Genomic DNA, 12,603 nt, shown 5'->3' with positions numbered 1-12,603 from the left:
AATGAGAAATGGCTCACTATTATCTGAAGAGAATAAGCTTATCAATAATACCATTAGACTCTATTGGGAAAAACCACTTGTAGGATGATTTAAGCTAAACACTGATAGATCCTCAATTTTGAAGGAAGGTGGCTTGGGATTCATCACCAGGGAGGGATCACGAAGGAACATATATATATATATATAGCTGCTGGACTTCAATATCTCAGAGGCAAAATAGACCTCCAGTGTGAAGCATCAACAAATAATTGAAGCATCTTCTTGTAGAGATGAATTCTGAAATCATAAAAATGCAACAATGTCACTATAAACAACATACCATTCAAAATATCTTTCATCTGCACACTGCTACAGACAATACAACCTTTAGTGTCATGCAAGATGAGGATTTACATGTCTAAATCCAATTAAACTGGCTACTACCCATCTTTCTGCCATCAGACTGCCCCCAATTGCCACGACAGGTCAACTTCCAAGTCCCATTTGGCCATTGGATTCTGCCTTCTGGCAAACATAGATAGATCTGCTGCTGTCCATTGCAAAGGTGGTGGTGCAACTTTAAGAACAAGACAGAGAGAGATCCACGTGCTTGGTTGGGATCAACAACAACTCATCCTTCTTTATGTTTTTGTTGTTGTCGAAGTCAACAAGAATTATCCTATACAGTGTTCTTAAACGCCACCCTTTTCATTATTTATTTCCAACACTGACGAGTTTCCAACTTCCAGAAATCTTTGATTGAGATTTGGGTCGAACGATTAATCTTTCCCCCCCAAAAAAAGAATAAATAAATCGAATTATATAGCCAAATAGCAATAACTCAAGAAAACACAGCAGGTATCGTACCACCCACGCGCCCAAACAATCCAACCAATCTCTCGAGACTGAGTTCGATCTGACCGACCGCTATAACCACCACGAGAACCATCCTCTTCTCCCTCATAAATATCTCTCTCTAAAGTAGCTGCTGCACCTCCTCAAGCTATCACACAACCATGGGAGGAAACCCCCGAGTGTTCGACCTCTCCCATGTCGCCCTCCACACCACCAGGAACGATTGTTGGCTTGTCATCAATGGACAGGTCCTCTCTCTCTCTCTCTCTCTCTCTCTCTCTCACACACACACACACACACACACGCACACGCACACACACACAACGATGACATGTTCTTGAGATCCTATGTGTATAGGTGATAGATGTGACAAAGTTCCTGGAAGAGCACCCGGGGGGGGATGAGGTGCTGCTTGAGGCGTGCGGCAAGGACGCGACCAAAGAGTTCGAGGCCATCGGGCACAGCAAGGCAGCAAACGGCCTTCTGCTCAAGTACAAGGTGGGAGTAATGCGGGGTTTCAAGCACGCCGATGCTGCCCCTGCCGAGGATGACGCCGGAGAAGGCACCAAGGCGCGAGCACATGTGATGACCGGTTCGGCCATCAAGGATGACAAAAAGATCAGATGCCTTGGGGCGATCGAGTTCGTATTGCCTCTCGTGGTTGCTTCCTTTGCTTTCTGGTATCGTTATTCTGCTGGCCTGACAGGGATGACCAAGTGAAGTTGGAACCCCTCACTCGAATAAGTGCTCTTTGTCTACCGGCAGAACATCTTGGAATCGTTGTGTCGTATCAGTGATGCTTTGTTTGGTTATCATCTACTTGTGTTTCGATGGATTTAGATTGAAATTTAATCGAACAGTTTCAATATCCTCCACCAATATCTGTATACATTTCAATCTGGAACAGGGCAAGAACATGGAATATAAATATATCTACTCTGAGATTTAGTCTCAGGAACAGCACTGGACCGATGCACAGCTTCACATACAGTAATTGAAGTCGCGTTACCGATATGAAGCACAGCAAACTGTTTGATTTGGAGATATTAAGCGGATTATATATCCAAACACCCTGACTCAAATAAAAGATCACGATTCCATGAGAAAGAACAATCCCAATGTTCTCCTTCTTTCAACTTATTGCTGCTGCATTCAAAGAGAAGAGGAAGAGGAAAAAGAAAAAGGCTTAATAACAAGAATCTCTGTTTTGAAGACTTTTCTTGATCCCACAAGGATTTCAGAACCAAATACCGTCTCAAAGGAAGACACAGATAAACCACATTGTTGGACATCCATAAGTGCAGCCCTCGATCCAAAGTGTTTTATGCAATTAACAACCTGATTTCAGCGTCCAATCGGACTTGTAATTTGCCATTTCGTCATGAATTGATGATGGTCTCACTGCTATGAGAAGCAACGAGCTTGCTCGTAAACTAAAATCATCATCCTCGAGAAAATTACATCCAGAATATGAACCTTGATTAGCTACTTGATAGCTTTCTGTCAACATGTATAAAACAGCACGCCGATCATCAACGAAAAACAAAGATCCTGGAACAGGTTGGTATCCATTTAAATCATGAAAACAAACTGATTGTAGATAATGTTACGAGTACAAGCACTTTGTAGCATTACAAATCAATCTAAAATGTTTTACAGCGAAGAGCACAAAGAAGCCACTGAAACTAAAAGCAAGAGATCGTGTGATTCATTGTAGTTATGAAGAATCGGATTCTGTTCCTAAACTGCAATGTCATACCGTATGTGCCTGAGAAGAACAGGGATGACAATGTCTGGAGAACTAAGCTGGGGCAGATGGCCCTCGGAGGACATAACCTCGACGATTGACTCGCCCCCAAGGTTCCTGTGCAAGTACTCAGACACCACAACAGGGACTGCAAGATCCTTGCTGCTCTGCAGGATATGGCACGGTACCATAACAAGCCCAAGTATCTCCCTCAGGTCACTCTGGAAGATTGTCTGAGCCACACACAAGGCAATGTCAGGGCGAATGTTGAAAAGCGTTCTGCTGAACTCTTGGACTGCCACGGAGTCCATATCTCCGCCGACAGCTAGTGGTGCAAATCCAGAGACCCAAGCCTTGTAGTTCGATCTCATGGCATCAAAAAGTTGGTCCAATTCTTCCTGTTCAAAACCCCCAAAGTAGTCCACATCGTTCAAATACCTGCAAATTCAAAAAAGTAGACTGTTTAAGATATAATCACCGACCTGAACAATGAATTAGAAGAGTATGACTATCCATAAGCAGAAACAACCACATGCACTTAAGAATTGAATGCTGCGTCACGATGTTTTGAGCCCAGAATATTTAGCAACACAAACTCTTCAAAATTAAAAGTTATTCTTGAGTAATTAGGCTGCAAATCAGAAGAATCATGCATGTAGATGCTATTCTTTTGTTCATTATGGGGAACTTTAGCAACTCACAATTCAACTTTAAAAAGCCATAGTAATGTCTGCATCATAAAGTTCAATTTTTCTATAAAGCATGTAACCATCATGCAAACGCTATGCGCTTACAAGTTTCAGCTTGAGACCACAAAGCGCTTGGGTTCTTCAGGTTCAGTATGAATTTGGTAGACCACAAACCATAATGGTAATTGAAGTAGTCAAAAATTGGACTTTTGGTCATTTGTTGGTTCTTTGTCTAATCATCTCAATCCTCCAACAGCAGAACCCAAAATCTACATTAAATTTTATAACAGTGGAGGTCTGAATCGTCTAACGTACTCCCCTGATTCAGATCACAAAAAATTAGGTCTAACATGTCCGTTCAAATCACTGGATCATTCCATCAAATTATAAAATTTTCATGTTCTCTCTGAGGTCTTCACTCCAAGAAAAAAAAAAAAAAAAAATATATATATATATATATATATATATATATATATATATATATATATATATATATATATATACTTGAATCTCAAAAAGAAGTTAGTCAATTAGCTGTTCCAGAGTCGTCCATCATTATTTCAGCCCCTTCTCCTGCTAGACTAAAGATCAAACTTCTCAAAGTACTATCTAAATTATGGAGATATCCAAGCAAGATATGGAATCCTCATGTTGAAGAATCCCAATATACAGTACCTTAGTTTAAGATCTTCTGAAAAAATTGGAATGACAAGAAACAAACCCTCACGCATCTTTTATTTCTTCTAAAAATTTGATTTTGTTCCACAATCCCACAAAGAAAATAGTAAACAAACCCTCACGCATCTTTTATTTCATCTAAAAATTTGATTTTGTTACACAATCCCACAAAGAAAGTTGTAAAGTAGGAGTTCCAGAAGCCTGTCTTCTTGATTCAATCGTCCTTGTGTCTTTCCCTCAAGAACACTCGTTTGGGACGGAGATATCCAAGCTAGAAGTGGAACTTCCATCATGAATAGTCCCAATTTACAAATGATGTGTTAATTTCATTCACAAGATTGCACAAACAAGCCGATCACCGTTAGAATTAGAGAAACAAGACGGAGGTACACCAGCATAATAGTCACGGATTAATTAGACAGTAGGCGGCGGCCGCCGCCATCATAAGTTCCTCCCAAACTTTTCGCGGTGATATCAATTAGGTATAGTGTATGGTTGCGTAGGAAAAGAGACCCAACAAGAATAAAGAAGGTGAAAATACGATAAGGGGCGCACGCACACCTTGGGGAGGCGCTGAGCATGACGAGCTTGGAGAAGAGGTCGGGGCGGGAGATGGAGGCGATGGCGCCGATGGCGGCGGAGACGGAGTGGCCGACGAAGATGCAGGGGCCGAGGCGGAGCTCCTCGAGGATGGCGAGGAGGTCGAGGGCGTAGCCTTCGAGGGTGGTGTAGCGGTCGAAGTCGAAGTAGTCGGGGTTGGTGGTGCCGGCACCCATGTTGTCGAAGAGCACCACCCGGTACTCCTCCACCAGGTGCGGCACCAGGTGCTTCCACACCGACTGGTCCGTCCCGAACCCATGCGCCAGCACGATGGTCCCCCGCCCCCCATCCGCTCGCCCGATCACCCTCAAGTTGTGCGCCTCCTCCACGATCCCCATCTGCTCTCCTCCTCTTCTGTTTCCCTCTTCCCTTCCCTCGCTACTATGGTACCCTCTTTAATCTTTCAGCTACCTAAGTATCTTCTTCTCGAATAGCAAATAGACCAAAAACCGCAATTTGTCTATGATTCATCATTCGACCACACGCATCGCCATCAGGACACGACTCCCTCGAGGCACAGGCGACGGTCGGTTTGGCTGCGTCGCACCGCACCGCACCGATCTGACGATGAGAGCCGCCAAGTGAGTGGGGGTGACATCTGGAACCCTACGGGTCCCACCGAGGGATCAACATTCCTCCAGCCGCGAGGCGGGTAGGTTCTGTCCACGTAAACAAAAATCTGGTGCCTGTGCACGGACGAGGAGGAGGCAACGTGGAGCGTTCCGTGCCGTTCAGATCAGCGTGACTGAGATGAAGCCACGCGGTCGTCTTACCCGTACCCATTTTCGTGAAAACTCGAACTGGGCCCCCACCGCGTTTCGCGGCACGAACGACCAGCCCGATGTCTTGAGGATGTGGATATCGTGATTAGATTGCGTCGAGTTGGGTTCCCTCGCACGTACCACCATGAGTGCCGATCCGGCACGTCGGTCGAGCCAGCAACGCCGTCCCGCTACCGGACCTCGCTCCGGGCCGGCCGTCGCATGTGATCAGTGAGCACCGTCGCCACACGTACGGTGACTGATCGACATGAGGAGGGCGTCCGTCCGTGACTTGCACACCCTCCGTTGACTACATCGAACACTGGACCCCACCCGCTACTTTAAGCACATGACATCCTTCTTATGATAAGACATTATGCTCATCGAGTGTCAGAGACCAAATGGGAGATACAAAGCTCGGTCAAGAAAAATCATATCACTTATACATTAAAGAGGCAATTATACCGAATAAGACAAGTCGACGCAAGAAACGACAGGTCCTAATACATCGGACGACTCACAGGAGAGACACGAGAGCCGCTGCTGTGCCAGACTGTAGCGGTTGGGCTGCTACGTCAATATTTAATTTGCGGCCCACTTATGGAAATTAAATCTCCATTATTGATTGCCATATGAACAATAAGATAAGCATTCAAGGAAGCATCTTTCAGAACCACCAGCATTAGAGAGAGAGAAGAGAGAGAGAGAGAGAGTATTCATGAATATATATATAAATATATATTTAAGAGAATTTAACTTAAAATTTGATAGGATTCAATAATCTATATAGAAAAGATGAGGGAGAAATATAAGATAGATAAAAAAGACTTCCTACCTTATAGTCACTCTCAACCGTGTCATTTGGTGCGTCATCATTTGAATTCTTTTCTAATTAGATTATCGAATCATCTTCAACTCAGTTTCTGATTCCTAATTTTCTAGTGCGTCAACATTTGGAATCTTTCTAAGTACAACAACAAATCATTTTTTATTCGGTGTCTGATGAACCGTCCTCTATTTTTTTTTTCTTGAAAAATTAAAGAGTATTTTAATCATTGTCATTTCTTTGATTTGAGTCCCACCGAAATGCTAATTTAAAGGGAGAGACATTTCCTCTATTGAGAGTCACATCGAGCATCTCACAGCTTTTACGTAGACATGCTAATTTAAAGGGCTCCTCATAACCAACTTGAACATTTCAGTACTCGGGAATGGCAGCATAAAATACTAAACAATCATTTTGAGGAAAAATTTACCATCAAATAAAGGTCAGTGTTGTCTTTCACAGTATACATTTTGTAGTTAATCACCATCATGTTTAGTCTAATCAGTAAAATGGGTAACACTTTTTAAATTTAAATCCTTCCAATTCTTCAGCATTTAACTTGTAAAACCACATTCAACTTGAAAAGGTCATCACTCATAGCATCTACCACTAGTAAATTCCTTCCCTTGGCTAACTTCCCAAATTTACATTATCCAAGGATCACATGTATGCCATGAAACCAACAATACACAGGCCAAATTTATTTTTAGAGATCAAGTTTAACAAATGGTCCCGTGACATGGCCAAAACTTCTAGATCATTACCATGAGAAACCTCTACTGAGCTGCAGATTGATTGCACAGTGAAACTGCTCCCAAAGTCTGCAGCAAATTTTGTCCAGAAAGTGTCAGCTTCAGTTTTGTACCACAGAATGCTGCAATTAAGAAAGCAGTGTTTAAGGAACCACTGAGCATATAAATTGCAAAACGATGCTTTAAAGAAACATAGTGTTTTGGGTGTATGTGAGTGAAAATCTAAATATCCACATGCTTGGTTAGTGCATTGCTGCACAAATAATAAATAGATCTTAAGTTCGCATCATGTACATCGTTTAATATAACGAAATACTTTTTCAATTAAAAAAAACCTTTTTTCTTTCTTTTTATCTCTCTTTTGGAAGGGACACCAGTTTTGTTAATAGGCCTCAAGTTCGCAAGCTTGGAATAAGACCCATTTGAATTTATTAAGCCCACTAAGAAGCTTTTGATAGTATTCATCATCATGCATTCAAAGTCAACATGCAAAATTGGCTGCAGAACATAAGAAAACTTTGCCTGGAAAAGGGTAAAAGCTTGAGTGTAAAATGCCTTCAGGTGACTCGGGTTATCTAAAAACACTATCCATGCTTACGAGGAGTCTAGAAAAGGTTCAACAAAGAAAGCAACATACAAGCCACCGCTGAAGCATCCAAGTCGCATGTACCAGATCCAAATACCATTGTGCAATCACTAGCCAATATACCGCACAAAAGTCACTGCACAAATGAGTTGAGCAATTGATGAAAAAGCAAGAAACTAAAATCATTATCAACAACAGTAAAATAACAATAAACCGTTATTTGGAGTCTGCTAATTGTCAACAAAAAAAAGAGAAGTATCTGCTTAATAAAAACAGACAAATCGCACAATTGATGATCCATTTGTTTAACAAGTATTCTAGCCCCTTTCTAAATATGACATTTCTAGTTCTAATAGCTTCATTAAGATCCTGTTTACTGATAAAGCACTATCAAATGCATACAAACCCAGGAATATGTATTCTCATAACAACTTCCTAAATAGCATAAAATAAGGAATATGGATCTTAACCGATTTAGAAATAGAGATAGGCCGTCATCCGAAAGTGACGTGAGGCACCTTTACCACATAAGTGTCCCGAATTACAAATTGTGGGTTAGGTTGCGCAGAAGCAGCCCATCATATCAACACTCAGATGTGGTGCCAAGTAGGCAAAGGTTCTCTCATTGTTTTGGATCAATGGGAGTAAAGAATTTAATCCGAGAACAAAAAGTTAGATTAACAACTTGGAATATAGGAACACTTTTAGGGAAAAGATTAGAATCGATAAACACTATGATCAAAGAAGAATAAATATTATTTGCTTACAAAATACTAAGGCAAAACTAGAGAGATTGATAATACTGGATTTAAAATTTGGTATATTGAAAAAGTTAAATACAAAAATGACATAGAAATTGTTGTTGATAAGGATCTTAGAAGATTATTGTAGATGTAAAAAGATTTGGAGATAAAACTATAGTTCTAAAGGTTATGAAAGGACAAGATGTTTTGAATATCCTTAGTGCTTATACCCCTCGAGTCGGATTGGATGATCAAACCAAAAGATAATTTTAGGAAAGCTTAGATGATATCATTCAAAGAATACTTATAACTGAAAATTTTATAATTGGAAGATATTTGAATAGTCATGTAAGGAAAATATATAATTAATATAAAGGGGTGCATGAGGCCTTTGGTTATAGAGAGAGAAATGAAGATGGTGGTATGATTTTGAATTTTGCAACTTCATAAGATCTTATAATTGTAAATACTCACTTTAAGGAAAAAATATGAACATTTAATTAATTACAAGAGTGGTCAAAACTGTAGTCAAATAGATTTTTTTTACTAGAAAGGTAGATAAAATTAATTATAAGAATTGTAAAGTTATACCTAGCGAAAGTTTAACGAATTAACATAGTTTGAAGATATTATATATTTACTGTAGAAAATAGAAAATAAAAAGATAGTAAAAAAAGTTACTAGGATTAGATGGCGAAATTATAAAGATGATATAATATAAACATTGTTAAAATAAGATGAAAAGAAAGATAACTTGGAACTTAGATGAGGATAAAATTAATATTATTTTGACTACAATAGTTAATAAAATTAAGAGCTTAACAAAGGAGATTCCTGGTGAAACTAAATGTAAAGGTGTAATCTTAAGAAAAAGTTGGTGATGGTGTGAGGAAGTTCAAAAAATAATTTTTACTAAACGATGATATTTTAAAGATTGATCATGGGATACTTATGAGACTAAAAGAAAAATTTTATAAGACAGTTGTGAGACCAACAATACTTTATGGATCTGAGTATTGGGCAATTAAGAAAAAACTTATAAAAAATGTTTATGTTGCCAAGATAAGAATGCTGAGATGGATGTATGAAGTTACTAAGAACTATAAGAAAAGAAATACACTTATTCGTGAACAACTAGGTACCGTTTCGATATAGAATAATATGAGAAAAAATTGTTTAAAATAATATAGGCATTTGCTGAGAAGACCTCTGGATATGATAGTTAGAAGAAGTAAAATAATTGATACTAGTGGAACGAGGAGAGATAGAGAAAGACCAAAAAAAACTTCAATAAAAACTATAAATAAATATCTAAGTACTATAAATTTAACTAAACATATGATTTTTTACCAATCTTAATAGCGATAAAAAATCCATGTAGCCGGCCTCAAATAGTTGTGATATACAGTTTTGTTGTTGTTGTTGTTAATAATGATGTTTATGACAATCATAATTGACTAAAGTGGACAAAATTTTCAAATGGTATACAAAGTAAATCACAACATAAAATATTAGTCTTTATACTTATGCTATTAAGTTAGTGAGATTTTAATATTATATTATATTTAAAACAAGCAATGCTTTCATAAATCCTGGGAGTGGGAGCATATCTAATCAAGGGCATTTCTTTTACGATAATAGGAAAGATCAAAACACTTATTTTGCCTTAGTGACACCAATAATAGGTAAATTTGCTGGCTGGAATACATGTGTTGTCAATAAATTATGTTGCTGATGATGCACTTTAATAAATGCAAAATTGTAAATGTTTTGTGAAAATAAAAAATAATATGCATTCAAAACTATGAAGTAATGACAAGTCATAGTGCACAACTATTTGGGATCAGCAAATCTTAATCTATAGAGATTAAAATACAACTTCAATATGTTTGATGATTTTTCCCCTTTTCTTGCTTTGATATGAGAATACATATAACAAAGTCCACTATGTAGGTCATCAATGATCTTTGGGGTGATGTCTTCCATATATAATCATATTATTCATAAACTAGATTTTTAGAATTATTGAACTTGGTGAAGTCCGGATTTTTTTTTTCGTTCCAATTTTTTTCATAATAGTCCAGTTACCTATAATGTATTCTTAGTTTCTTAGATCAAAACAAGTGGCTAAATATAAAAAAATCCCATATAAGAAAAACCTAGTTAAAGTTTAAGATCACGAACTCATTTTAAGCATCAATCCAAGAGACAAACAAGATTTTGATATGTATTACGTATATGTACTACAAACACATCACCGTGAAGTTAGGTTTTATCCTTTTCTTCATTTTCTTATGCACTTCCCTCCCTTTGTTTATTACTCCATTGCAACATAATCATTGCATATTTCCATTATTTTTTGATAGTTTTTATCGTTATATCATTACTGATTTCTATGTCATAAACTCAAATTTTCTTCCTTTATCCAGTTCAACTCAATGCAGTCTGCTAGAACAATTAGAAAAACTCCTCATTGTGATCAATCCAATTGATAAATACAAAAAAAAATAAAGAAATCAAAGAAACTCACCCATCAAGGTAACAACAAGTGTTGCCCAAAGAATAATTTGGATAGGACGGCCATACTGAATTTGATACTGGGACCTTTGCAGTTGTCTCTGGAAAGCTCCAAGACACCCATAAAGCTGCTTATCATTAATATCCTCTCTACAGTATCTTAGGCAGCTCTTGCTTCTTCCGTAACATGCATTGATTTCCTATAGCAACAACCAAATTAGATGTTCTAAAGCAAACTGCACCTAACATCTAAAGCAATGAACATTGCGTAATTAAAGAAACACAACAGGATTTGCTTACCTGACCTAATTGATCATTTTTCAATGGGATGTATCCCACCAAACTATGTTGAAATCGACCTCTCCAATTCCCAAGTCCATTTCTAAGCCACCTCATCCTAGGTGTTGATTCCAAAGCGTCTGATAATGCAGCAGAACTAAAAATCGCTCGGGATACGAAATTAGGTCTATCATCGGGTAATCTCCCAGGTGTATCCTCACCCTCATCAGGGATCCCAATGGCCCATGATCCAACATCAGTTGTGGCACATGATGCATGACCATGCAACCTCTCATCCCTGGTCTCCCGTCTACAAGACTCACTTGATTGGCAAGAAAAATTCTTCATACAGTCAATGGAAGCCTCTCCATTCATATCAACAGTACTGTTCCCGACTTCAACGCCACCAAACGAAGAAAACTTGGGCACATCTTCGGCTTGCAGTGGACCAGATAGAAAACGTGCAAGCTCATCCCTTTCTCCGTCATTCAAACGGACCCACGCGACAGCAGTCTCACCCAGCTCCAAATTGGACTGCCTCAAACAATCTTCCACCATGGATATCTGACTCCGAATAGCCACGATGAATTTGTCATGCCGAACTCTCGTGTCTTCTCCCGCTGAGCATGCATCATCATTCGATCTCACAGCCCGTTCCAATTCCTCGAGCTGCGTGATCAAGAAGGGGTGGATAAAAAATCTGATTTTGAACATATCCAGTTTCGCAGGAAACCCTAGGTAATGCAACCCAACATGGACCAGAAATCACCTGCCACTTTGCGGTCCCAAGAGCCGTGCGAAGCTCTGTACGGAGCTCGCCGGATGCGAATTCGACTCCCGTGGTAGCCTTTGCTGCGTTATTCCGCTCCTGGATGTACAAACGGTAAAGCGACTCCATCCTACAGATCGTGGAAGAAAAGAAACCGTAAAACCCCATCAAATTCAAGGAAGAAGAAAAGAAACCGACGGAAGATACGTTACCTATCGGCGGATTCCTGCACCTCATCGGCGGCGGAGAAGAAAGGATCCTTCTCCCATTGATGGAAGCTCGCCGCCATTTCAAATCCTCCCCGAAATCAAAGGTCGAAGCGGATCGAGACGTATATTGAAGGCCAGAAGAAATCCTTTTGTAGCGATCCGAACCAGCGCCGACCGCAATCCCCGAGCCGAAAGAATCCGGAGGTTCAGCTTTTGTAGCGATTTGGCTTTTCGGGAGTCCAAAAATGAAGTAATTCGATGACGCGGGAGGGGACGCGATCTTGACCAGCGGAAGAAAGAATTCGATGTTGACTGTCGGATCTTGATCGGACGGTTTGTGAAGAGGTGCGTATCCCGACGTCGCGGGGACTTTCGACGAACGCATTCGGGACACGGTCAGCTAGTTTGGTTTGACCGGAATACAGGTGGCATTTGCTTCTAGATCCAACGTGTATTAGTTGGTGGTGGGACCCTGCCCACGTAATTGGATGACTTAATGCTACGTGCCTCGTCAAACCTTCTCACCTGACGCAGACTAGCGAACAAGTTCACCCGACCTTTGGAATAGCCAAAAGGTCAAAGTTCGACGACCCATGATCGATTGACTGACCTC

General features: G+C 39.8%; 3 protein-coding genes across 5 annotated transcripts; 1 reads left to right on the top strand and 2 right to left on the bottom strand.

Annotated features, from left to right (window-relative positions):
* The first annotated feature begins 888 nt into the window (after positions 1-888).
* LOC135651881 (cytochrome b5-like) lies at positions 889-1,713 on the top strand. Its single transcript, XM_065172448.1, has 2 exons — positions 889-1,082; positions 1,192-1,713. Exons 1-2 carry the CDS (start codon positions 996-998, stop codon positions 1,552-1,554), a joined length of 450 nt encoding a protein of 149 aa, XP_065028520.1. The 5' UTR covers positions 889-995; the 3' UTR covers positions 1,555-1,713.
* Positions 1,714-2,383: 670 nt separating this feature from the next.
* LOC135651880 (probable esterase D14L) lies at positions 2,384-5,070 on the bottom strand. Its single transcript, XM_065172446.1, has 2 exons — positions 4,510-5,070; positions 2,384-3,019 (listed from the first exon to the last, which is right to left on the bottom strand). The coding sequence occupies exons 1-2, from the start codon at positions 4,884-4,886 to the stop codon at positions 2,575-2,577; spliced, it is 822 nt and encodes a 273-aa protein (XP_065028518.1). The 5' UTR covers positions 4,887-5,070; the 3' UTR covers positions 2,384-2,574.
* Positions 5,071-6,707: 1,637 nt separating this feature from the next.
* LOC135651878 (uncharacterized) lies at positions 6,708-12,552 on the bottom strand. Of its 3 annotated transcripts, none has more exons than XR_010501971.1 (6): positions 11,994-12,506; positions 11,782-11,911; positions 11,034-11,681; positions 10,747-10,933; positions 7,525-7,609; positions 6,708-7,009 (listed from the first exon to the last, which is right to left on the bottom strand). XR_010501971.1 is itself a non-coding variant. In XM_065172444.1 (5 exons), exons 1-5 carry the CDS (start codon positions 12,068-12,070, stop codon positions 7,584-7,586), a joined length of 1,068 nt encoding a protein of 355 aa, XP_065028516.1. In that variant the 5' UTR covers positions 12,071-12,552; the 3' UTR covers positions 6,708-7,583. The 3 variants fall into 3 exon arrangements, 1 of the variants encoding a protein (XP_065028516.1); XR_010501972.1 differs by having other exon boundaries at positions 6,708-6,956; XM_065172444.1 differs by having other exon boundaries at positions 6,708-7,609; positions 11,994-12,552.
* Between the last annotated feature and the right edge of the window lie 51 nt (positions 12,553-12,603).

Source organism: Musa acuminata, chromosome BXJ3-10 (genome assembly GCF_036884655.1).
Source record: "Musa acuminata AAA Group cultivar baxijiao chromosome BXJ3-10, Cavendish_Baxijiao_AAA, whole genome shotgun sequence".
Classification (NCBI taxonomy): domain Eukaryota; kingdom Viridiplantae; phylum Streptophyta; class Magnoliopsida; order Zingiberales; family Musaceae; genus Musa; species Musa acuminata.
Note: the sequence above shows the minus strand (reverse complement) of the source record. Positions and strands in the feature narration are given on the sequence as shown.

Excerpts from the sequence above, each read along its gene's own strand:
- LOC135651880 (XM_065172446.1), bottom strand. The coding sequence starts at position 4,886 with ATGGGGATCGTGGAGGAGGCGCACAACTTGAGGGTGATCGGGCGAGCG. Across the intron at positions 3,020-4,509 it reads ATGCTCAGCGCCTCCCCAAG|GTATTTGAACGATGTGGACT; the intron begins GTGTGCGTGCGC and ends TTGAATTTGCAG.
- LOC135651878 (XM_065172444.1), bottom strand. The coding sequence starts at position 12,070 with ATGGCGGCGAGCTTCCATCAATGGGAGAAGGATCCTTTCTTCTCCGCC. Across the intron at positions 11,682-11,781 it reads TTGGGACCGCAAAGTGGCAG|CTCGAGGAATTGGAACGGGC; the intron begins GTGATTTCTGGT and ends TTGATCACGCAG. Across the intron at positions 10,934-11,033 it reads AAAATGATCAATTAGGTCAG|GAAATCAATGCATGTTACGG; the intron begins GTAAGCAAATCC and ends TTGTTGCTATAG.
- LOC135651881 (XM_065172448.1), top strand. The coding sequence starts at position 996 with ATGGGAGGAAACCCCCGAGTGTTCGACCTCTCCCATGTCGCCCTCCAC. Across the intron at positions 1,083-1,191 it reads GGCTTGTCATCAATGGACAG|GTGATAGATGTGACAAAGTT; the intron begins GTCCTCTCTCTC and ends CTATGTGTATAG.